Source organism: Lepisosteus oculatus, chromosome 22, assembly GCF_040954835.1.
Source record: "Lepisosteus oculatus isolate fLepOcu1 chromosome 22, fLepOcu1.hap2, whole genome shotgun sequence".
Taxonomy (NCBI): Eukaryota; Metazoa; Chordata; class Actinopteri; order Semionotiformes; family Lepisosteidae; genus Lepisosteus; species Lepisosteus oculatus.
In genome coordinates, this window is record NC_090717.1 from 9844893 (window position 1) to 9870994 (window position 26102).

General features: G+C 40.3%; 1 protein-coding gene across 2 annotated transcripts; it reads right to left on the reverse strand.

Moving 5' to 3' along the window:
* Positions 1-1667: 1667 nt before the first annotated feature.
* adora2aa (adenosine A2a receptor a) lies at positions 1668-25205 on the reverse strand. Of its 2 annotated transcripts, none has more exons than XM_006640418.3 (3): positions 24305-25205; positions 8991-9812; positions 1668-3796 (listed from the first exon to the last, which is right to left on the reverse strand). In XM_006640418.3, the coding sequence occupies exons 2-3, from the start codon at positions 9320-9322 to the stop codon at positions 2803-2805; spliced, it is 1326 nt and encodes a 441-aa protein (XP_006640481.2). In that variant the 5' UTR covers positions 9323-9812; positions 24305-25205; the 3' UTR covers positions 1668-2802. The 2 variants fall into 2 exon arrangements, with proteins under 2 accessions (XP_006640481.2, XP_015221475.2); XM_015365989.2 differs by lacking the exon at positions 24305-25205 and adding an exon at positions 11809-11864.
* Positions 25206-26102: the final 897 nt, after the last annotated feature.

Genomic DNA, 26102 nt, shown 5'->3' on the forward strand with positions numbered 1-26102 from the left:
ACTAGAGAGGTATAGTATAGTAGTTTACCTATAGTATGCAAGGGTAAACCTAAAACTATAGGTAAACATGCAGTATCCTGATGGTGGAGGAGGAGGGAATTGTTGTACACTTCTCCTTCATAATGTACATTTTTGAGAACCATATACAATTTTTCATGCTGAGAGTCAGAACAGTGCCAAGGAGAGAATGAACATTAATCGGAGGAATCATGAGACTGTTATGCATTAACAAGCCTTACAAGCTCATGGTCAATTCTTGGTGTTGGAATCACCAAGTCTTGAAGCAGCTACATCTGGCACACAGGGCTCAGTCTGTGCTCAGAGCAAGTATCTTTAATGACTGGGAGATGCAGATGGGCCCAGGGGGAATGATATTCAGTTACCTAATAACTGCTTTGCTCTCAACCTTAAAAACATAAGAAAGGTTACAAATGAGAGGAGGCTATTTGGAGCATCGAGCTAATGTGGTAATTAGTGGTGAATGGATTTAAGAATATCATTCACCTGTTTTTTGACAGATTACGGGGCAACAGCTTCAACAACAAGGACCAAGGGTGGGTAGCTTGTTCCATAGTCCCACAACCCTTCGCCCTTGCTCTCAGTTTTAAATGCCCCCTAATGTGATGAAAGTGCCTACAGCTATTGGGAACATGAACAGAGGGGCATCAGGCAAACCCTGTGAACTGACCTGGAGCTCAAAACAAGGAAAAATTAAGTAATTGAATTTCAGACTTCAAAATTTCTGGCTTTTTACCTATACTACACATCTACAAACACACACTGGGACGCTGTAGTTCAGAAAGCCTTCATGACAACGTTTTTAACAGGCCTTTAACAATTCTGATATCATCTTGCTGTAGTATAGATGAGCAATTAATAATGCTGGATTCAAAAGGTGACTTCGACATTAGGACATACACGCTGAAGGATTTTTTTGCTTTCTTTCAGCAAGTAAAAAATGAATAAGAGCAGAGCAGCTGTCATGCGCTTTCCTGTCCAGAATCACCTTGATGAACAGCTGCATGACCTTAGCTTTTAAATAAACCAGCAGAGCCATTCTGAAACATGAGCTTCTACTTACCATCTGTGAATACATAGCACTTACAAGGCACACTAAAAAACAGGCCTAACATAATTTTGATAGTAAAGAGCTTATATTTTAATCAGGTTTGTGTATTCTACTGTTGTTTTAAGCAGCCACTTTTTTAATTAGGTGACCTTAGGCACAAGATATTAGTGGTTTGAATGAGTCTTATTAATGATTCATTTACTGTAACTTCTGGGAATCCACTAAGGAAGAATGGTCACAAAGGATATTTTTAAAATAATGCCACAAAGACCACTGCTGAATCACCTTTCTTTTCTTCTGCAGCATGTTGTGTTAAAGTTTTACAATTGTATGTTTTTCATAATGCTCCCAAAATACAGAGACATTCTTATTTGTTGTTCTTTTATGTCCCTGATTTTTTTAAAAAATATTTAAAAAAAACCCACATTTAAACATGTGAATAATAAAAGGAACCTGAAAAAAATATTTTACACCACTTCTTTACATGAGAAACAAACCTTTAGCTTTACTACTATAGCAACTACTGTACATTCAGATTCAGGGGCTTATTAGAAAAAGATCTGTGTACAAGCAAAAAATACAGGAAAATAGAGAGGACATGTTTAGATAAAAATGTATTTATTTGGAACTGAGGGCACTTAATGTTGCATTTTTCTCCAAAGTGAGAGAAATATTGTACACAATGGGCAAAGACATAAAGAGTGCCTAATTGATTAACAATGATTTTTTTTTCTTCTCCTTGCTGGCTAAACAACAGACAGACTGAATACTCAATACTGCATCTGATACTAAGAATGCACTTGTTTGGAAACAAGATGTGGTTAAAAACTGAAGTGGAAATGACAGGGAGAAATCGTGTCCTTAGGAAAAAGTCTGGCTACAAAACATCTCCTCCAGTCAACTCTGAATAAATAGCAGAGACCCCTAATTATGTGACCTTGTGCTCATCCCTACAATGTGGTGATGGCCGGCCTTCCGTGTTGTTACCACCACAATTACAGAACAAATGCGTCAGACAGGCACTTCTAACATGAAGGGGTGCTCAAGCAAGAATATAATTAGGGATCTGTATCTGTGCCTAATTATAGGCTATCAATCATTTAAAAATGTATAAACAACAATATATAAATAAAAAAACAACAAAACATCCACATAAAAGTTAACTTGGCTTCTTCTTCCTTAAATAATTATTATTGGAAGTGTTACGGTCACAGCCTAAGGCCGGGGCTGGTCTTCCAAATGGGAATTTTTTAGACTTTCCCCAGAGTGGTTAAGACTTTAAGCAGCCTCTTGAAAATCCTCTCAGACTAAGGTTTATTGTAACCTGTGGGACAGAAAGCTGCTTCCTAATATCTCAGTGCTTCTGTACATATACCTCAGGCATGTCTTCATTTAAATATTAAAAAATAATTTCAATCTCAGTTTGAGGAACAGTAATAACACTTGGACAGCGAACGGCTTTAAGCCTAAATATTCATTCTCAACTCCTCCTCCAAAATCAGTGGTTTGTGAAACACAGGGTGACAAAGGTAGTGTCCCGCAACTTTCAGCTTGAACTCTGACCTTTGCACCCACATTCCCTCAGTGCAAGGTGAACCTAAAATGTCGTCTGTTCCGATTTTCAAGTTCATTGTACACAGAACATTAGGTTCCTCTTTCCTCATGTAAGACAGGAGACAATAAATACTGCAAGACAGCTTCATGTCCTGATGGATACAGTCCTGATAAAAATATCAGGACACTTGTGTGAGGTCTGGACATTGAGTGGCCTTTTCATAAAACAGCGATTTGACCTGAACTGTACACAGCTCCTTGGTCCCTTTCACATCAGGCAGCTCTGTACAAAAAGGGAGGCCTCTGTTGTGCTGCTGGCGCTGAGACTGCTGTTTCCGTGGCGACGACAATGGAATGTCCACAAGATGGCTGTTGGGGATGAATCCTGAGTGGGCCTTGTTTACGCCCAGCTGTCTGTTTGGGGGGTTCTCCCCAGGTGGCCTGTGGCCGTTACAGAGCTGTCCGCCCTGGCGCTCGGTGTACAAATCCAGCGGGCAGCCGTTGGCTTTGCCTGTGGGGTTTTCTGCCACGCTTGCGTGGGTGGAAGTCCTGGTGCTGGCGCTGCCGCCCTCAAACTGCTCCTTGCGGCCCAGGACGTGGCGCCTGATGATCTTCCTGAAGGTGAGGCGGAACTCCCGGATGCGGTAGGCGTAGATGAAAGGGTTGACCACAGAGTTGGCATGGGACAGGATGATGGCCAGGTACATGATCCAGCTAGGAGGACGAGGGCAGTGAGGGCAGAAGTGGGTGAAACAGTTGATGATGTGAAGAGGAAGCCAGCAGACAGCAAAGAGCCCCACGATGATGGCCAGGGACTTGGCCGCATGGACCTCCTTCTGCAGGATGGACCGGGACTTCTCCCCGTGAACGGCCTTGAGCTCAATCAACTTGAGCTGGTGCCGGGCGGCCATGAAGATCTTCAAGTAGATGCCCAACATTAGCAGCAGGGGTACCAGTACACAGGCAAAGAAGTTGAAGTACACCATGTAGTCCATAGTGACCACCTCCTCAAACAGGCAGGCCATCATGCCCTCAGGGCAGGTCTGGGAGGTGTTGCTTGAGTTGGTGCACTTGTTCCAACCCAGCATGGGCGTCAGCCCAATAATGACTGACAGAACCCAGCAGATGGCAATTATCCCTTTAGCCCGCTGGCCAGTCACCAGACTGTTGTACCTGAAACAAGATTAAACAAGGACATTCAATTCAGGAACAAATGTGAAACCTAAAGGCAAATGAGTGAGAGCACTGCTATTATTTATATACTTAATACAATTAAAAGAACATCCAATTATCTGTAATATATTCTCAACACAGTTTGCAGGCAAATCTTAATGATTCACACAACAGAGAATATGATCATAACTTGTCCATCTTACACCCTAGATTTCAACCACACTTCCCACTATAAATACCTAACACTTAGAAGGATTGCGTTTTTGTAGTCTCTCCAGTACATGAAATTCTCAGTATCCGTTCCTGCTTTCAGATTCGGACACACAGTATCTCTGCTTAATCAATGGCACCAAAAACCTGTAAGTTGGAAGCAATTGTTTAATTTCCTTCTGTTGGTCTTAGGCTTTGAGAAGATTATTAGTCATGAGGGACAATAAAGAAAAAAGCTTTGTAGTTTTTTCCATTCTAGACATAAAGTGGTATAAGATCTTGATTATTTATAAGATCAATGTATGTCATAGATCTTTTAGATATAGATATAGATAAAGCTATGGTTTCTGCTGGAATTGGCATTAATGGGACCAGCGGGAGGCGCCCACACTGCGGTCTGTGTGGATCCTAATGCCCTGGTATAGTGGCAGGGGACCCTATACTGTAGTTGGCACCGTCTCTGAGACGTTAAACTGAGGTTCTGACTCTCAGTGGTCATTAAAGATCCCCGGGCATTTCTCGAAAAGAGTAAGGAGTTATCCCGGTGTCCGGGTCAAATTTCCCCCTTCGGCCTTTACCGTGGCCTCCAAACTGTCCCCATGTATGACTGGCTTGCACTGGCCCTGCAATGGACTGGCGCCCTGTCCAGGGAGAACCCTGCCTTGCGCCCGCTGCCTGCTGGGTAGACACTGGCTTCTCAAGACACCATATGGTATAAAGCGGTTTGGCAAATGACATGACATTTATTCAATTTTTAGCCTGCAATGTAAGGTACATGTTTCAAAAAGATAAAAGCTTATCACAGAAGCATTACACGTCAGTGAGTGTTTGGATCAGGGAACTCAGTGTTGCTTGTGCCCAGTATTAAAAGGACCAATGCACTGAGAAAAAAATCACATCTCTTTTTATATATTCCATAAAAAGATTACATTTCACATCACATTTCTCCTCACACTGATCTAACAAAGAATCCCGACATGGATTAAAATCAGACACATCTGAGATTTTTTTTACAAATGACAAACATTTAAAAAGAACAAAAGATTAAGATCCCTCTAAATAAGGTGATAGTTAATCAAAAACACTAAGAACGCTATTCTGCTGTTTTGCCTCTAGCCACCTTGTTGAAATGAAAATTCCTAATCAGTGGAAATTAAAGTGAAATGCCCAGAGCAAAGCAGTGGGTAATCAATACCAGTCAGTAGCCACTATTTAATCCATCACATCTGTAAATCACCCACCATCTTAAAGGGCAAGTTTAATGCACTGTAGTCTCTTTCAGCTGGTCTGTGACAGAGCTGCGCTGTTTTAGAACAGGACAGAATGCAATGAACATTTGCTGAAATGTGCTTTTAGCACAATGACACATTTCTGTAGACCAAACATACCCCACAGTGCATAGTATTGACACTTCCAAGAAAAACATTTTGAAATGGTCAAAATAAAAAGATGTAAAACTCAGTCTGGAATGGGCAGAAGATGAAATATTTTTGTTTTAACAAGTCATATTAAAAAAATGAGCAAAAATCTTTAAAGTATTTTCTTATAAGGAATGTCTTTAACATAAAGGGTTGTAGGAGTATGGGGCACACTGCCCAGATGCTGAATCTGATAATAACCCTTACACTTATATAGCTCTTTTCTGGATACTCCACTCAAAGATCTTCACAGGTAATGAGGACTCCCCTCCTCCACCACCACCACCAGTGTGCAGCCCCCACATAGATGACACGATGGCAGTCAGAGTGTGCCACCACACACCAGCTCTCAATGGGGAGGAGAGCAGAGTAATGAAGCCAGTTCAGAGATTGGGATTATCAGGAGGCCAGGACACCAGAGTAACATCTCTTTTCAAGAAACGCCCTAGAATTTTAAATGACCACAGGGAGTCAGGACCTCAGTTTCATGACTCATCAAAAGGACGGCGCTTTTTTCCCCAGTGTAGTATCCACTATCACTATACTGGGGCATTAGGACCCACACTGACTGCAGGGTGAGCGCCCCCTACTGGTCCCACTATCACCTCTTCCAGCTCCAGGGAGCTTTCCCAGAAGTCTCCCATCCAGGTACTGGCCAGGCTCCCTCCTGCCGAGCTTCAGTGGGGTGCCAACTGTGATTTGCAGGGTAACACCTGGCCTGATTCACAAATTCCTAGTAAGCTGTATTTACAGTATATTGAGTTTTGTCTGAGTTTATTTTATTCAATTTCTATTGCATTATTATCTATTATAATGTAACCTTATTTTCTAACCTTAATTTTGTGATTTTATATTTATTTAGATACCTGTCTGATTGGTTTTTATGGGACAATTAGCTGGCACGTGAATTTCAGGAATGGGTATACAATGTATACATATACAATGTCTATAGCTCAAAGATGAGTCTGATATAGGTTTGCCTCCTGGACACTGCAGGACAACTGCGGAGTGTTTTTTGATAGGTTCTCCAAATTCAATCCTTGACTCATTGGTCACTACGCCTGGTTTACAGGACACAACAACACTGAATGGAAAGTGCAAATACCACTGAGAAAATGAAAGAATCCACCTTAAAAAAAATTGAAACAGAAAGCAATGCTTCCTACCACACTGATCTTACAAACAGGTATTAGTCAAGAATTGCTCTGGAGAACCCACAACAAAAAGACACGCATTCGAATGAGCTTATCACTAATCATTCTCACTCTGCTCCTGTCATCCTTCTGTAGTGGCCTCTTTAGAAGCACTTCCTGTATGTTAATAAGGCAGACTTAATGAGTAGTCTGAAGATTTCCAAACTAGCACATATTCCAACATTTGTCCATTCTTTTTTGCCCAGTGATGGCTAAACACATCATACTTCACGGTTATGGGGAAAGTAAACTTTGGATTATCTTCCAAAACAGACTGGCGGAGACTACATACAACTACAGCTTTGTTTAGCAAAGCAGTTTTTATAATCACAGTCTGTTTAACTTATTAAGGCTTAAATTTGTTTATTTACTATAACAGAGCAAAATGCCCTGCAGGAAAATCTTGTTTGCATAAAGGAAGTCATACTGTACATGAACTTGAAGTTGGCTTTTACTGGTTCTCATGAGACTCTAGCACTGAAAACAATAGTAGACTTACTGTAGGTGCTCAAACATCAAACAAACCATTCACAACTTGAGCACCTCTGATTAAAAATAAATCTCCTCTGAGTAGGTCAGGGTGACCCATTTTACATATGTTTTAGTCGCCTGGAGAGATTAATCTGCAAAATAGCAAATGTGATTGTGTTTGTCATAACAGTCTTTTCACTTCAAGGGCTATAAAAATATAACAATGTTATTACATTTTAATTACACATCACAAAGTGGGCCTGTGGCCTGTGTAACTAAAAGTGATTCTTGCACTCTTTGTACTGGGAGCCTATGAGCAGGTCTCTATGAGTGGAACCTACAGTATGGCTCATATTCAGAGCCATTTATCACCTATTCAGTTCAATTAAAACCTAACAGTTTCTCACACACCTGGGAAATTGTGGGCGGGTCTGTACTTGTTGAAGCTTTGTGTCATACTCAGAGCCATTCATCACCCAAGCAGTTCAATTAGAGCCCCAGAGGGTGGATTCTGTGGAATTTCTACGTGCGGCAAAGGAAATGCAATAGTCAATTTGGATACACTCACTGCTACTAGAACAGCAGCAACAGATACTCACAGCAGGTTAAATAGAAAACTCTGAGAAATAATTATATTTCCAAATGTAGCAGTGCCCTTTTTAATTTTTTAATAAGGCAATACCAAGAACCTCAGCAGATGAACATGCCCTGTGCAAGGCAGGAACACCCCTCAGGCTGTACAGGTGAGGGACTTGTCCACTACTAATGGCCACTGGTGCCCAGGGGCCAAAAAGAAGTACTTTCTGTAGGATGCTTCAATTAATGCAGATTATAAATGAATTCTTACATTACAGTACCAAGCCATAACAATAAATCAGTGCATTTGTATTGTAATGTTGGCTTATTGTTTTTACCACATGAAAAAGTACAGTACCTTTGATCTCTGACACATTCTGTGCTCTGATGTCAGAAAACATGCCTGTGGTGCCATCTACCCTGTATTCTTCCCAGAAAGCATTAGAATTAACTACACTAGGAGGACAGCTGACTCCGAGGAGCACATTTCCCAACAAAAGCACAAGCTACTCTTCATTCCTCATCAGGAGGTTTGGCTGCTAGTGCCTTTCACAGAAGTTATCAGGAATGCCTCAGGGGGAAAAAAGCTTTAGATTCCACTCAAAGATTAGTATTTTGACCCTTGAAGCAAAATAACATTTGCTTGAGGTTAAAGGTCCTAGGTATGTCAGAGGTTATTTACAGACATTGCCAGAATTTGAGCGTTGTGTATCCTTTGCGTGCCTAGTACCCCTTTAGCTCTACGAGCCAGAAAGACATATTAAAGTGTTCATATGGGGCATGAAGAATTACCACAGCTCTTTTCACAATACGCATGGGGCTTTATAACAATGCTAAAATCACGCCATTGGGAAAAAAGACGGACAAGACATCAGCCTAAAGAAAGAGCTGTTGTACTGTATATCTGGAGATTTCAGAGAAAACCAATTTCTAGGACCCTTTGTGTCTTCCTCATGCTTTTCTTCTCTCTTGGACGGGCCGAATAACTCTCTTATGAAAGGCCTAATAACTGATGCGCAGGGACGCTGGAAACCCACCACAACCTTTTACTAGGAAACAGGAAAGGCTGTGTTCAGTAGAATCCTACAGTTATCATGGGGTACTTAGTATTTCTATCAGAACATTTCTTATTAGCTTGCTGTTATATTGCAGGATTCAAGATCCTACAGCACGTTCTACAGGATTCTAAACAATAGTAGAGGATCATACAGGACAAATCTACTCTAAGATGGGATCAGATTGTACAGCATGTGTTATAAAATACTTAATTAAATGCATAATCCAATGAGATGCTCAGGAATAAATTTGCAAGTGCAGTCCTGTTACCTGAGAGGGATCTTGATGGCGATGTAGCGGTCAATAGCAATGGCCAGGAGGCTGAAGATGGAGCTCTGGGTGAGGACGAGGACGAAGCAGGCGATGAAGAGGCAGCCGTGGAAGTGGGCGCAGAAGCCGGTGCTGATGGTGATGGCGAACGGAATGGCCAGCACGCCCACGGCGATGTCGGCCACCGCCAGAGACACCACGAAGAAGTTGGTGATGCTTTGCAGGTTGCTGTTCAGACACACGGCCCAACACACCAGCACATTGCCCAGCACCGCCAACACGGCAATCACCAGCTCCAGCACAATGTAGATCAGGGAGTCATGTGCTAGCATGGTGAGGCAGGTGGCACAGACACCAGGCAGGAGTGATGGAGCCTCCCTTCAAAGTCCATCGCTGCAGCTCGCACAGCAAAAAAACCACAGGGACTACTGTACCTCAGCACAAAGAGAGGAAAGGGATCTGAAAGGGTGAGGATATGCAAAAAGTTGAATTTCCCCAATATGGAGGGACCGGAAGCCACAAAATTCCACAGATCAGCACGATCTGTTGTGGTTTGACAGTTTTTCCAAAAGAAGTGCTATATTCCCAGGCCTCCTGTGTTTTCCACCTTTCCCTGTGTGCAACACCTCACTCTATCAGATCTCCTTGCATGCAGGCTTCTGAGGGTCTACTGAAAAAGACGTCTGCAGTGTGGCTTGGAAGGGGCAGTGTTTGTGGAGTATCCAGGTGTCAGGTGAATGTGTTTGTCCTCGTTTACATATTGCATTGTAAGATTTGGTTACATCCTGAAGCCTTCTTGACCATCAGATTGAGCCAGCAATCCTGTAAAAAAAGACACAAAGGGCAAGTGGTTAGTCATGTGTTTGATACTGTACATCCATTTCTTTGAAATCGGTGTTACGAAATACATGTACACTTATCATTGAAGCTTGAGGGGGAGTCTACTGGAAAGGTCCAGAGCTGGTTTCTATTATTATTTTCCTAGTTAAGAAGAATGGCAGTGCTTCTAACGGTAAAGCTTTCAAAAAGACACCTGGGTATAAGAAGCTGCTACTTTTTTAATAACCTTCAAAACATACGTTTCTCATCTACTGCTCTTCGCCTTAGCACTACACAAAGAAATCTGACCCTTTTTCACTGGTTCATATCATAGGAATTTATGCTGAGTTGTTTAAAAAAAACTGTTGTACTATGGAAACATACTGTATTAAAGATTCCACGAGTAACCGAGACTGTACACACAGTAGGTAAGGCTTTTGCTGAGAGAAAGAAGTAGTAAAATGAGCACATTAACTGTTTACATATTAGTTTTCAGGTTAAATATCTTTTTGCTCTGGGAAAATAACTAAAGCACTCTGGGGGCTTCATTCGCAGCAAATAAGCAAATGGCACCATCTTGAGAAGTCATCAGTTTAAGAAGGCTTTTTTTTTTGTAAACACTGACAATGGATCTCCCTTCTGTTTCAGCCTGAGAAGCTCTTCTCACTGGGGTTACTGAACCCCCAGGTTCCTTTGGGGTCCCCTATGCCAAGTCCAAGAGCAAGTTAATAAAATGAAAAAGGTGTGCAGGGATATACATAGAGGAAGAAATGGAAAAAAAATACTGAGCCCCAGCATTGCTGAGAAAGCATAGATGTGCTCTGGAGGTCAAATAAAAGCCACAAAAATAAACAGAATGTTTATTCCATTTTTAATGGTTTAACCACACTTTTTATTTATACCACCAGTTAAAGTAATAACAGTACTCTTCTATGTTCTTCCAGCCATTACTGGAAAATTCTTATGGCAATTATCAGACTAATTTCAAATCCATTGTGTAGAAGATCAACACCAGCTCCTGTTTTATTGGAAATAGTTCTAAATATTAAAGACAGGAAATGAGTAAGGAAACACTGGTAAGGAACTGACACAGATTCAGTTTTGGAATTTTTGGTTTAACAAAATTTGTATAATCCAGCAAAAAAATCACCAAACTACATACACTGCTCCTGCATTTCCATTTCTGTACCCTTTAAAGCTTGCCTTTTTCTCAGACCTCAAACAGCCTTCTCGGTTTTCTAAATGCTACTCAATCTTTTTGCCCTTTTGAAACCTACTTGAAAACATCATAAACATACAGTACATTTTGTTTAAAAAATAAGCAACCTGTTTACTTAATTGACTTAGAGTTATTTTTAACAGCATCATTTTTTGCAGAAAAAAATTAACTTTAAAGTACTGTAGTTCCTGAAATGGGCGAAATGTCTTATATATCCACGGGACAAAAATTCACCATTTTCCATTATTCTGCTCAATTCTAATTTGAATCTCTGATGCCTGGCACTTTTAGGTCACAAGCTGGTCATGTCCTAACATGCCTTTCTTTCTACATCAGGTTTTAAAGCCAGTCTGAAAAAGAATGTAAGTTTCTTCCTAAGAGCGCGAGTCTGGATTGCGCAAGAAGTAGCGGCTGTTTCCCATGTATTCCTAAAATCACATGTTGCACTCGTAGTAATGGCTACTGCGTGCTACAACATTCAAATGCCAAAGCTTATTTCTTCCACTTTCACATCTAAAGAACCCGAAACAAAAGCAAATGCTGAAATTCATATGATCTCTCAAAAACTCAAAACGACCGGTGTAGGAATAGAGAATAGATTTCTATTATTCTAAATGTTCTACATTTATGAGGAAATTGTGCCAGGGGGCACTGTGTAAAGGTAGCCTGCTTTCTTTCAGGATTGGTTAGAACTGTGTAAAGTATCATGTTTCACTTTAATGCATTGTGACAGCCAGCACACAAATGAATATGTCCAAGCATATAGAGTAGAAATCCTACCTGCATAGCATTTCCTATTAGTGACCATTGACAGCCTTCGGGTATTGCATAATTAGAAGGTTTGTTTCCAAGGAGACAACTGTCCCTCTTTGTACCAGCCATGTCTAAGTTAGAATACTTCAGCAATCAGCTGCACTATATAATTGAACATCTCCAAAGACAACAGGCTTTGTGTGCTGGTTTTGCTGGCTGGAAAATCTCAAATCTCCCTGTGGTTTGCAATGTACTGATTAAGGGGAACAGTGTGCGATCCCAGAGAAAGAATTCTTAGATCAGGGCATCTAAGAAGATAAACAGTGTTATTGTTTCCACAAGTCATGACGATGTCATTTGCTTCTTGAGAAATAAGAAAGCAAAGACGGTGACATATTTAAAATGTCCCTGTTGGTAATGAGCACAAAAAAACAGGATATGGAAAATGATAAGAACAAATAAAAGCCTACATCATAGAACATGGTGCCTGGAAGGGCTAAATGTTTGATAATAAGAAAGAAAGCTAAGATTGAGACAGATAACAGATAACATTGGTTTGGATTTTGACAATAAGCATTGCAATGCTTAGATATGACATCTCCTTAAAACAACAGAAGATGGAAATCTCTTCCGTCAGCTCTTCCGTTACTCTTAGATCACTAATTGTGGCCCAACCCAATGCTGTTTTTCAGAGCTCTCAAGTGAAGTCCTAAAGCCAAAAACACCGCTACTTGTCCATTAACTCAAAGAAAGCTGGGAAAGAGTAGATACGGGATTATTTCTGGCTCAGTAGTTGATGCATAAAGAATTTCCAGAAGGCAATCAAAATGAAAAACAGACACCAATAAGATTACAGGATCTAAAGCAAACGAATGACTGTGATAGTGTATTCTGTAAGCTGCTGTGGAAAGTCTCTTAAAGAAATATATAAACTTTCCCCCCTACGTGTTTTTCTAGTTTAAGGGAAAAACATAGCAACAGATTAACATATTTAAAGCAGAATAACAGCCGAGAATAAAGCTATCCATATTTTATAGCATCCACGGATTTCTCTTGTTCGTTGGCTTTCTCAATACATTGACCGTTGTATCGAGAGCAGCACAACGATTGGGGCTGTTTTAGTGGTCTCACTAGCCTCATCCATCTCAAATAGGACTTCAAAGCAAAATGTAAAAACTTCTATTTTTTGGTAAGTCTTAAAAACAATCATTTATTTGATTACATATTTTACAGTATGAAGGCACAGTGTAAAGTCTTAGGTTAAAGCCACTACAAACCTCTACGGAACTGCTGCTGTTTAAAATGTGTCTACTGATGTTCTGTATTCATGTTTTTGTTCATCAATAAGAACATGTATTACTAAAACCACATGTTGCACTTGTAGTAATGGCTACTGTCTGGACCTGAGTGAAGTGATTGTGTGGTACTTGAATCTGCTTATGGTGCAGAAGCTACTCACCACACAGCAACAGTACCTGTAGACTGGATGCAGTGTATCTAATAAGACCCGATAACCTTCACTTGCACTGCAAGCAATCATGACCTTTTCTCACCTGTCCTACCTGCACTGCCAGCAATCATTATTACCTATTGTCACCTGCACTACCAGCAATCATTATTACCTATTGTCACCTGCACTGCCAGCAATCATTATTACCTATTGTCACCTGCACTGCCAGCAATCATTATTACCTATTGTCACCTGCACTGCCAGCAATCATTATTACCTATTGTCACCTGCACTGCCAGCAATCATGACCTTTTCTCACCTGTCCTGCTACATTCTGTACATTGTGCAGCAGGTGAAGACGGCTTTCATCTTTGTTATGACTCAGTCAGGATTTGCCCCTTAGACTCCTTGAACATGGAACAGATGGTCTCACTGCTCTAGGTCAGATCACCAAGGTAAGTCAAGCTACAACAAGTGAATTCAGCTGACATACTGTAATACGAAAAAAAAAGTTAGAAAAAAGCGATGAAGTGTTAATTAACTTGCCTCAATGTTCTGAACTGAAGGGAGGATGTGGGTTTTGCTTTGTCACTTGCCTCAGAAACGGGCACTTGTGAGAGCGCTCGGCCATGTTCCTGTTTCACTTGGCACATCTCACCCCGTCAACAGGAGAGAGAGCAGCTGGAGGACTGATGCAGCTCTCCTTGACAACACTGCAAGCATACGGGCGCAGGGCTCCAAAACCCTACTTTCCCCTTGCTACAGACAGGACATGTTCCCTTCCTAAGACATCCGTGAAGCTACCGTTCCCCCTTTTGGTACTGGCAGTACCATTCTGTGGTATTGGAGAGGACTGCATGCCAACAAATATGACAAACTGCGTCTCCCCACCTCCCGGCCAGCAGTGACTTACTTTGGCCTGACCCTGGCCACTCTCTGGAGGTGAGGTGAGGTAAGGTTAAGAGCAATGGTTTTTATTTTATAACTCAAGTACTGATTACAGGGGAAGACAAGGACAAGCGGCCTTCCTAAACCTAGTGCTCTGGACAGGTCCCTTTCCGGGTTAAGCCGCCTCATTTAGACCAAGGTGGGCTGAAGATAAAAGGGAGGTGTGCACGCTACTCAAGACAATGCACGCTGAGGATTTCTCCAGTGACTGGTCTGGAACAGGCCAGAGGAAGCCCTGTGCTCCACTCACTGTTTTCTCTTTACGATAATCGCTTCTCAATATGTTTGCTTAGAATATACTTAAAGAGAACTGCACATACGCACGCCAGCCTTTCGCATACGATCCAAAAACACAAAGCGTTGTGCTTTTCCTGTTTCTGCAGACATGGAGAGGTCAGAACTGGCCCAAACCGGTTTCATCAGAAAGGCCATGTTTATCAAGGAGAATTCCCACAGTATCAACTGGATGAGTTTCCGATGGTGCTTGTGGTTTCAGTAGATAGCAGCTGTTGCCTTTGCAGATACAAATACAGAAGCTGAGCATGAAAGAGCTTTTACAACCTTCGGGGCTACAATTTTTCTTGCTGTTTTTCCTCCAGAAATTCCTAAAATTTGGGGTTGGTGTTCAAAGCTCTTTCTTTAGAATTTGACACAGAGAGCAAGTAAAACAAGCTCAACCCACATTAATATGTTAAAGTTATGGAACACAGTTCTGTTAAATGTACACATGTACACACCCATGCATGTACTCTAACGTGACGTTGTGTTGTCCCACACCTCAAACATCCTACAAAGAACCATTTTCAATGAGCAATGGATGATTCAGTTAATGTTTTACAAATAAACGTGCTTTTGTGAATAATACTGATAAAGCAGGAATGTAATGCCTTTACCACTGTTCGAACGCCATGCATCACTTTACACAAATTCATTCTTAAATTAACTCACAATACCTTTTTACATTGACGTCTGCACCTCGTAAAATCCTGAAACAAAACAAACAGCTATGCCTGTGCTAAAAAAGTCTGACAAGTTTTTGAGAAAAAAATAAGGGTTTTCTTAACAATAAGCAAGCTTTAGGTATGTTGTTACTAATTTTTGTAATACATTTAATAAGTGCCTTTCCTTACATTAATTGTGAGCTAAGCAACAAGTCTTTTCACCGTTGAACTGTTTACAGAGTACACAAGTTTGTTTTCCCCTTCTATGGGAAGAGAAATGTGTGTTTCTCATTGCCTTGGTGTGGTGCTGGACCTGTGGGCCTTTCACGTCCCCAAGAGCCTGGCCAGAGAGCAAGTTCAAAGTGCAGGGTAGAGAGCAGACAACAGAACAATCCTTGGACCTTTAGTCATGTGGACATGTGCAATGTGTATATGTCAACCAACTTAATGCTCCTTTATATTAAAATAACAATGTGACTTTATGGGCCTCTAGCAATGACAAAAAAAAATTAGTTAGTGATGGCTTTATTTTTAGTTTTATTATCTTGTATTTTTGTACATTCCATCTTTGTAAACCACTGGAAATTGCTGTTATACCAAAGACCTTTAAACATCCTTCTTTCATCATGTATGCTTCTCCAGCTGATAAAACAAGCAATAGCAGTACTAAATTTAGAACTCCTTCAACCTCATTTCTTCATCAAACTTACTCCATATAAACCCTTGAAAGGCATAGCAACATGTATTTTCATGAAAGAATAGCTAGACTGAAATTTTAAACTTTAAATATGACATCGGCCGAAAAAGCAACTGCAAAGGGATTAAAATTTTCACCTCTAGATACAGCCCATCAGCTCAAACTGCTCTCCTGCACGCAGATGCTGTTTGTTGAGACTTGGACTCAGACCCATTACCCCTGAAGCACTTATGTTTTGACACGGATAGTCAAGCACAGCGCTAGGAGGAAAGACCTAGCTGCTGCCTCATGACTGCCTCATAGAGCTGGTGCCCAATTCCCAGAATGCTGCCTGCATAGAATTTGTATGATCTAACCTTGTTCGCATTGCTTTTCTCCCGCTGTCCGTAGACATGCTGGTAGGTTAATCAGTTTCTGGGAAAACTGACCCCGGTGTGATTGTGTACAAGTCTGTGTCTGTGTTTGCCCTGCAATGGACTAGTATCCAATCTAGGATCTCTAGGTCTAGTTCTAGGTCTTGTGCCTGATGCTTGCCAGGATAGGTTCTGGCTCCCCCATGACCCTGAACTGGAAGAAAAAAGTTGAAGACGGAGAAGCATTGAGTGGATGGACTTATACAAAGCAATTTCTGCACAACTTCTAGGAGAGGAGAGACTCCCCCTATTGTTGCCGCCAAAAGCTTGTTTATGCTGAGGATCAATCCTTTCTTTGGCTGGGCGTCGAGTGGATCCGAAGCATGTTTGAACAAGACTGTCAAATGGAAAGCCCCTAGCTTTAAATGAGGTAGGGAAAAAAAAAAACAGGATGAAGGTCAATTATTTCATTCGTGATGTCAGATATCGGGGCCATTTTAAAAAAAACTCATTGCATCTACAATGCATGAATCCCTTAAGCTTCCATTTGGAAGAGCAAATGAACAAACAGAAGGCAGCAGCAGAAGCTCGGACTTTGCCTCATGGGGGGCTCCAGTCAGGCTCTGTGAGAGGTTGAGGACAGCGGCCCTTTAAGCGCCACCGCCCCAGCGACACCCTCCTCCAACACGGACGGGAATCTCCGATGTGTGAAGTCACTCAGCGGGGGCAGGCGGCTTATTAAAAACAAGCAGAAACGACGAACTCAGCAAAAGGAAAACAAGATAATTGGAGGACTAGCAAACAGACGAGCAGAAATGAAAACCAGACGCTGGGAGCCTTTTTCCTGCATTCCCAGCTTCCCCTGCGGGCCCAGGGGCAAGACCCACTAATATGACCTCATTTTGCTAAGAACTAAAACAAATAATCAATCACTGTCTGTGACCAGCTCCTCATAGAACTGACACAAGAAACCTGATCTGGAATAATGAATTAGCTGTACTTCAGCCCTAGTGTTATGTGCTAGCTGGCACATACACAGCCCTGTGACAAAACGAAAAAGATCAATTTTATGTTTGCAGCTGTTCGTTGATGAATTCAATCTCCATAAAACCTGGTGGCCTTAGTCAAAAGACGGCCATTTCAACACAGTTATTGTATACTTTCTTTTGGGGAAGACCACTTTATTTCCTAGGCTTAAAATGGAGTTGATAATGTTCATGAAACAAAACACCAGCTCAAAAACAGATGAAACACAAGCACAGAAGTGCCTGGTCTTGCACATCACATAACAGAAGTATAGGCTTATGTAATGCTACATAGAATGCTATCTGTACAAATCTTGAAAAAATCTACAACACCACTCATTTTGGGTTTTAACAAGGCATGGTAAACAGGAAAACCAAGATTAAACTGAAAGATTCTTCACCCCACCAACTCCACAAATATGAATGGCATTTAATTTGTATTTAAAAATAATCAAATTAGCACATTATAGTTAATTTACAAATAAAAAGATACTTCTTGAAAGTAAAGTTCTGTTCAATGGAATTATATAACACTCTCTGGGGACTTTATTCACATTTTACTGCTCTTGAAATTGTTATTTAACAACATGCTGGCAAGACTTTAACAAGTTTGAAGAAATTTAAGCATGTAGAGTAGATCCATTGAGGCATTTTCTGATCCATTAACAAAAGAAGTTTGGAAGACTATCACTAAAAATATTCCTAGAGCTCCACAACAACATTCCAAAATCTGATTAGAGACATTAATACAAAAAAAAGAACATAAACTACAATTTGAAAATATTATGCCTAGTTAACAGCACTTCAGATTTGTCATAATATGTACATCAGCTTATCTCTTCTAGATCTAAACTATCGTCTACATACTTGTTTTTCATCAAGTAATTATAATAGAGGAGAATAATAGAGGCTGATTTTTCTTTTTGGATTTGTTGTCTTCACAATAATTTTAGTTTAGGTTAACTCTACTTTTTATGAGTTTTTTATGGGTGTTTGAATTGAAGCCATTTAAGCTGAACTATTTGCACGCGCTAGATTGTACACAGAAACTATTGAATCACCCTTGAGGAATTTTCTGATAAGTTTGATGTTACTTTTTGACCTACTTTAACCCTTTAACTTGCAACAAATGGTTAGGCTCTTCTCAGTTCCCTTGTTGAATTCTCCTTAAACTATGGTGTATGTTTAAAAGAACTGATTAAAATTATTTATCTGAGATACAGAAACTGCTCTTGAGAGGTTTTCTAGTGTTCTTGCAGCTATACATTCAACTCGGAAGATTAGTTTTACGTAGTTCGTATTGTCAAGACTTTTAGCTGAGGACAAAGACCTCTGTATTTTAGAGAAAAGAAAAATATCACACCCCCAGGCTGAATTGTATTTGATTAAACATTATACAACTTTGATTTATTTGATTATATACAGCTACAGTATTTGATTATATACAGCTTAGCCAAATATCATTATGCACTAATGCAAAGCAAGCATTGTGCCCTCTCAAATAGCAAGCAAAGCAAGCAATGTGCACTATCATTCATAATCCTAGCTTAAATTTCTTAACCTGAAATTGTCATACCTTAAATACCTAAAGATACATCAGAACATTTTAAAGGGTACATATCACTTAACTGTCAGACATGATTGGGAATTTGTCCTACTTATTGAGTGTACTGAATATATGATTATTTCAGCAAACACCTTTTTTTAACATTTGCTTCTATAAGCTGCTTTTCTTGTGATACTGAGACTAGGCTCAGTTTGGATTTAATTTAAATTTGTGCTGCTGTTTTTTCTTAGCTGTCCTGTTCGTACTTTCAAGCAGCAATTCCAACACATGTGGCTTCTGAAAGGACTTCAGAAGCCTTTAACACTGAATGAGAGTGAAATGCTGCCTCATGATAATGCTATCTAGTTTCCGAGACCTGGCTCTACCAATGGGCTTCTGAATATGTTGTGACACTAATAACCTTCCCCATCAGATTTCTCTTGAAGTGTCTTTGAGAAGACCGTCCAGAAGCGGAAAAGACTCACGGGTAACATCTAAGCAGAACCAATCCTCCAAGATGACATGGCAGAGAATTAGAGGTAACTCAAGATATCACTTTATGTTTTTGTTTTCTGCAATACTAATTTACTACTAATTCTACTATAGGAGAAATGTCTATTTTTCAACAAAAAAAAAGACTTTTCACCACTATCATTTACACTACACACTTCAAAAGTGCTCCAGAAAGCCCTTCAGGCCCAACACTCTATAGTGATGTGTCATTTCTTTGAAGAATGCCAGGAGGACATTGGAAGCATTGTGATAATCTTCTCCTGAATACGAAATGGCTCACCCACCTCTCCAGCGACACCGAGACACTGGCAGACACAAAGCGGCACATTACTTGCTTTTAAAGGAAACTTCTACAAAAAAGAGAATCACCCCCAATTAAAAATACTGATAGAACACGTGACAAATCCCGTCATGTTCTCAACAGAGCCTACATGCTCATCTATTATTTACAACTGATGCAGCACAAAGTGTCCTCAAACATGTTGACCTGACATTGAAATTATGCTGCCGTTAGCCCTCTTGGGTTCAGTATTGCATAAGATGTCTAAATGTTCACCCCAGAGTTATTTTTACATGCCTTTATGAAAAAACAACACTGAGACATGAAAACCATTCTTGCAGTCTGTCTGAGACAAACAGTTTTATGCAGCAAAAGTATTTTTTGTCATTCAACTTTCAAAACACCCCCACTGGAAACGTCTCCTTACTGTGAAAGCATTTTCAAGCGTCAGGTTTCAACGAGGGAGGTAGAGAGCTTTCATGGAAAGGTTTAAAAAAGATTGGTGAAATTGTGATTTGTCACTTATGCTGCTCTGCGCTCTTTGGATTGCTTCAACCCCTATCCCTAAGGTCAGTGTGAAAACATCTGGATACTGCAAAGACAAAGGTGCTTAAAAAGAAGCAGGATTAGCCTGCCTGTAACTGGATTTACTGTATTAAAACACCCAGGACATAAGGACACTTCAGCATCGACAAGATGGCCAGCTTTCACTCTTCAAATCTCGAAATGGGTGACAAAATGATGGTGGACAAGAATGTGCCCACAAAACGTGATACCAATCGCTTGATAAAATATTAGGATCTTCCACAGAATAATGCTCTGAGCCTTGGACAGGAGCTGACATGAATTCCTCAAGGTGGTGAAACATATACTTCCCAAACCCAACCCCGTTCTTTCATCGGGATCACCCCCAGCGGAAGGTGGGAAAGAGGTGATGGAGAGTGTGATTAAACTGCATGGTCCTCCATGTTTCAACAGGACCATGATCATATTGATTATGATCAATATGCTTGGCTCTGACCAAGGCAGGTATTGCAGGTGTTTCACACTTCAAGCCAAGCACAATAACACAACAACAGTGACAAGCCTGACACTGGCTTTGTCTAACTTATGATTATTATTATTAATGTGGATTCTGGTCTTTGGCACAGGCAATGAATCCTTAAGATCACCTGGAACTCAACCATTCAACCTACAGCTTTTACAGGAGCATGGTGAACTTTAAAATAAAGACTAGATTTCACCACAACTCATTTCACAGAGGAAGAAAGATACTTTGTCACATTTCTAACGTGTGTTTCATACAAGATGAAAAGCAAAACCAAGAGCTGATGTGAAACTTTCCTGGAAAAGGAGGAAGGCAAACGAGAGCATTTTGTGTCCTGGTACTCTGCCATCACTTTGGGGGCTGCATCAGATCAGGCTCATGCCTGCTCTAGAGTGACCCCTGGTGGTACGGGTTTCTCACAAAGACAGGACTGGCATAAAACACTTACTGTACGGCAGCCTTCACAGTCCTGCCATTTGTGATCATACCATGAGATTAATGATACTGTACCATTCACATTCTAGGAGAATTAAGTAAAGAAAACTTAAAGGACGTACATGCGTCAAATGCAACCCTTTTGCGTCTCTTGAAACAATTTTGTGAACACTATGATGTCTGACACAATCATCATTTTTAAAATGTAGTTGAATTTGGACAAAAAAAGGTACTAATTAAAGAAGACTTATTAACAGTAACACATGTTGCTTATCTTGAGTTCTGTGAAAAATTCTATGCTTTTATCAGATAAGATATTTAACTTGGCAGAGATGTGGTTTGAGAAAAAATACATTTGTCAAGCTTTTAAATAACCCAACATACAATAAACCATCGCTAAACATCGCTCTGGTTTCTTTTTAAAACCTTGCTTTCCTCCATTGCTCCTAATTTTGAAATCATTTCCAAGGCCCAAACATTATTCTATTCTACAATACATTAATTGATCTTCTTAAAATGTAAAAATTATATCTTAAGGTTTCAAGAGGGCACCATTAATGTTTTTTTTATCTTGTTGTGATCCTCAGATAAGATAATAATTCACAAAACCCTTTGACAGTTTTTTCTATTTGATTAGAACTTTAGAGTGCAACAGAGATACTCAACCTCCTATTTACACAATTTTACTGCACTCAAATCCTTAATTATTTGATACAATGAAATAACTTGTTCTATCAAAGTTCTGCAATGGCGCTAATCGAAAGACCACATTGACTATCCCTGCTGTATATCTTCATTACTTTGAGCAACATAAAAAGAAAACGAAACTTAAGCAGTCTCACTTTCTTGATACAGGTGCTGCACTGAAATATTTAAATTGAGCGTGTCTGTACATACACGCCTGGTTTTCTGCCTTTTGGTCAGCAAGTTATAAAAATCATGTTTTTCTGTAGCCCAAATTTAGAGCTACAGTATTTACATTAAATATGAACGTTTTGAGCCTTCTACAATATTTGATCATTTTTTAGTTCATGTTGAGTTATGCTATTATTTTCACAATGAGCTTTCTTTTAAATACTTTAATACACCTTGGGGGAAAACTTAACTGCCTTTCAATTGTTAGAAAAAAAGCAAACATAAAATATGTTCAAACTGTAACTTCCCTCTAAATCTGGCGAGCCTCTTCTGTGTCGTAGAAAGTAACACTTTCTGGCCAGGTGTGGTAACTTGAATGTTGAATTGTTTCTATATTTACAGTGAGACAGCTATCGGTTACAGGAGACGGTTATAAAAGATCATAATGACTATTGCAAGAACCTACACGTTGTGTAAAGGAGTTCTATCATCTTATCACTACAACTAAAATAACAGGCCCTTAACTGATCCCTTAAAATAGTTTTATACTGTATATACACAAGCGTAGTCATCTGCAGAATTTAAACTGCAGCTATAAAGTCTAAGTGCGTAATCTGATGGCTAATAGAAACTGGAATATTTCATGTACGGTAGGAGCGCAATGCATTATGCATCTCCAATTCATACTTAGGACCATTTCTTATTTCGCAGAATTTTAACGGACAAAATACAGTACGGTGCAGCAAACGACACTTACTCCGACAGGATGAATTTAACCATTTCCATTCGTGACTGACTTTATGGTGTCATTGCTCGTCTGATCGCTTGCATCACTCCTGACAATGAAACGACGTACTATACAGTTTTACTTTTCGAGCGCGTTCTGCTCTGCGCTAAATACCGTCTAATTCTTTAAACTCACTTCATTGAGATCTGAAAAACTGCAATCGATGATCTATAATGCAGCTCTCTGTCATCAAATGTATTTTTTTCCGTTTTAAAACAAACAACAAAGGTTTCTAGTATTATCTCGCAAGGGGACTATCAATTTGAACAACGCTGGTTGTTCTTATAGGCAGTACTGTATGTAAATGAGACACGGATAAAAATCTACAAGGTCTGTCCCAGGACCCTGCGGAACTGCAACCTGGACAGTACAAACGCCCCTAACAGATCACGTTCACAGGCATAGATGGACACCGATTGACCAAACCCAATCCTTGACTTTGAACGAGGAGGGCCAAGGCTCCCCGAGAAAACCCACGGGGCACGGTGAGAACCTACATACTCCACAGAAACGTCACCCCCAGCCCAAAATCGGACCTAGGGCCGAGAACACTAGAGTCCTTCCTTGCCAGAGATAGTCGGCTTTCGGGAAATGAGTGAAATAATAGCCAATACACTCCAGCGCACTTTAGCGGTCAAACAAACTAAACTGTTTTAAAAGTGACTAGACGCTGAATAATACTTAAAAATGTCTCAATTTTAAAACATTTCTGAAGCAAGAGAAAAACGTCATTTGTGTGTCGCATCATCAACAGCAGGATTCACCCATCAAGATGATGACATTATTCTGCTTTGGGTACGACTCTGGCGTCAAAGACGTTCTGTCTTTCATAAGCTTGCTGAGACACAACAACATTAATTTGCATTGTGTCGGTTAATATTCTCGAAAAACCCAACAGTGAATTCTGGTACAGCAATCATGGAGCGCTTTGTGTAAGAACATATCTTAAAGAACACCAATATCTTCATCTTTCACCATTAGGTCCACACCAGTTAGAGATTATTCCAATAATATATACATTGGAGCAGCCATTCACCGATACGAGCCATTACAATCTCACGATTAAAAGCATTTGCTATCAGGGTAAAACTACATGGAAACATCTCAGTGCTACTGTACTTCCAATATGTCGATGTCACAACACATTTCTGTTTTCTGGAAGACTCAAACATTACCACTCTAGATACATGCAGTTCTACACATTGCTATTCGGGTTTGCTAATTCATAAATGACTTTCCGACCATATAAAGTTGACAAAGTTTTAAAGGGATGGAGTATAGATTCAAGAGCTACCTTCTCTAAACAAGAGAGACGAGAATGTTTAACGTTTCGACGAATGAATGACGAGATCATTTTCGGAGTGTTTTGAGGCGTTTTGTGGACAAAAAGATTAGTCCCTGAGCCCTTTTCTGGGGTTGTTTACTGAAAGTGGTTTTAATTTGCATAACTAAAGCTGATTTCAAATGACATTCTGGCATTGCGAACTATTTGTCGTTTTAGGGCATTGAAACAGAATATCAAATAATGTTTTTTGGGGTATTTCCCTTGGCAACTAACAAGGGGATGTTTTCGCTCTTGTCAGACAGAAGACGGCACAAATATATCATAGTAGTTAAGTGTCGTAGACGAAAGAAATAAACATACCTTGTTCTGTCAAGAACACTAGTTTTCACAGTTGCTTTCCGAAGTCCCGTATCAGCACCAACAAGTCCAAGTGCTTTTTAATAACCGAGACTGGGACCCTGTTGGTTACAGTTATTTTTTATTCTTTTTGAGCATTATTTGAGCGCACCGATATGTCGATATACCGCTAATAACCAGCTTCATAACACAACGCATCCAATTCTATGTAGTTTATGTCATCCGCTTTTTCACGCAAAAGGTTTTCATTTTTCATTCAAAAACAGACATTAAATCCAAGGCGCCGTTTCCTGGAAACAATAATATCCAGTTGATAACAGTTGTTATACGGGCTGTAAAAGCGTCTTCAAAGTCCGTTTCAGTAGCAAAAAAAAATGTAAACATAAAAACACAAAGGTTCCGCTTCTATACTTTTGTAGTGTCCCGACAATCTTGTAATCCGTGACTAGTTTGAAGTTAATTGCAATATGTACCACTGTAAATCTATGTTACAGTTCAGTGGGCGTCTGTCTTTTGCAGGCGAACTTCTCTCGAAGCTCAGTCCAGGAGTTTCCGAACCTGCCTTTGCAGATGAACGGGCGAGCTCACTTCAATCTACTCGCCTCTTGTGGTTCATTCCCCGAGTTTTGAGCCAAGAAAGCACATTCAGATCTTGAGGAGTGCGTTAGCGACCAATAAGACGCCGAGCCAGGCGGACGGCCATGTGATTATACTGATCCGTGATGTAGTGTGTGTCACATCCCACGGACTGCCGGGCGAAGTTAACCCGACGTAATGAAACAGAAAAATAAACTGTTATAACTACAGTATAATCACAATACAGCATCCGTGCTACCGTAAGCTTTTCTTAAAGAAAGGTTGAATGCTCTAGCTATAGATTACCTTTATTAGAAATTCCAGATGGTTCCAGGAATTGCAGAAATTAGCAACTAGCTTCTGATGGTGTGAACTGGTACTTATTGGAACGAACTGGTTTAAACTGTTCACCAGTTCATTTCTACTGGTTGCCAACAGGATGCACAGTAAACCGTCAGTTCAAGCGTCAAGCCGCAATAAACTAGTCAACTAGTTTCGGAAATGTTCCGCATTGTAAGGTAACGAACGGGGTGTCGTATACTGTACACTTCACTACGACAGCTGATACTGCCGAGCTGATATTTTTCAAGTTCCATTACTGGACAGGCGCGCAGGGGCATTCATACACTGTACGGGACGAGTATATCGGTTCCGATCTAATCGAAAAGATTTTCGATTTTTTGGGGGAGAGATACAAAATGTGTGATGAGGGGAAATCATCTGGGCTCGGTAGGTAGCAGAATCGAGGCTACCTAAAAGCAGAAGCAAGATTTTTACGCACGAAAGAAGCAGATGAGGAGTTGTGGTCTAAACCGGTATTCTGTGCTGCTACAAAATAATCTGACTTGTCTCGCCACATTTAGCTATACTGCTCCCCTGGTGTGCTTGCGGTTTTTTTCTGCTTGATTTAAATTTAGCTTCACTTTCTGATTTAAATAAAACCATATTACAGTAACTCTCCTCTGCGCCTTGAAGCGGCGCACAGTACGTGATAATGCACTGGCTGGCTGTTAAACTTGACTAAGAATAGGTTATTTACTCACTAGAATTCAAAGACGGAAAACCACAAACTTGTGCTTTCTGCTGATACTCGTGCCTTAACGTGTTCTCTCTCGAATGAGCACACTATACAAGAGGTGGGAACGGGCACTAATAGTACAGTATGGTCAGAGTTTTGTACTTAACCTTGTTAACACGTCCAATGATGTGTTACCTAAACGATTAC

Coding starts and splice junctions, on each gene's coding strand:
- adora2aa (XM_006640418.3), bottom strand. CDS start 9,322: ATGCTAGCACATGACTCCCTGATCTACATTGTGCTGGAGCTGGTGATT. Junction 3,797..8,990: donor GCCATCAAGATCCCTCTCAG/GTAACAGGACTG, acceptor ATCTTGTTTCAG/GTACAACAGTCTGGTGACTG.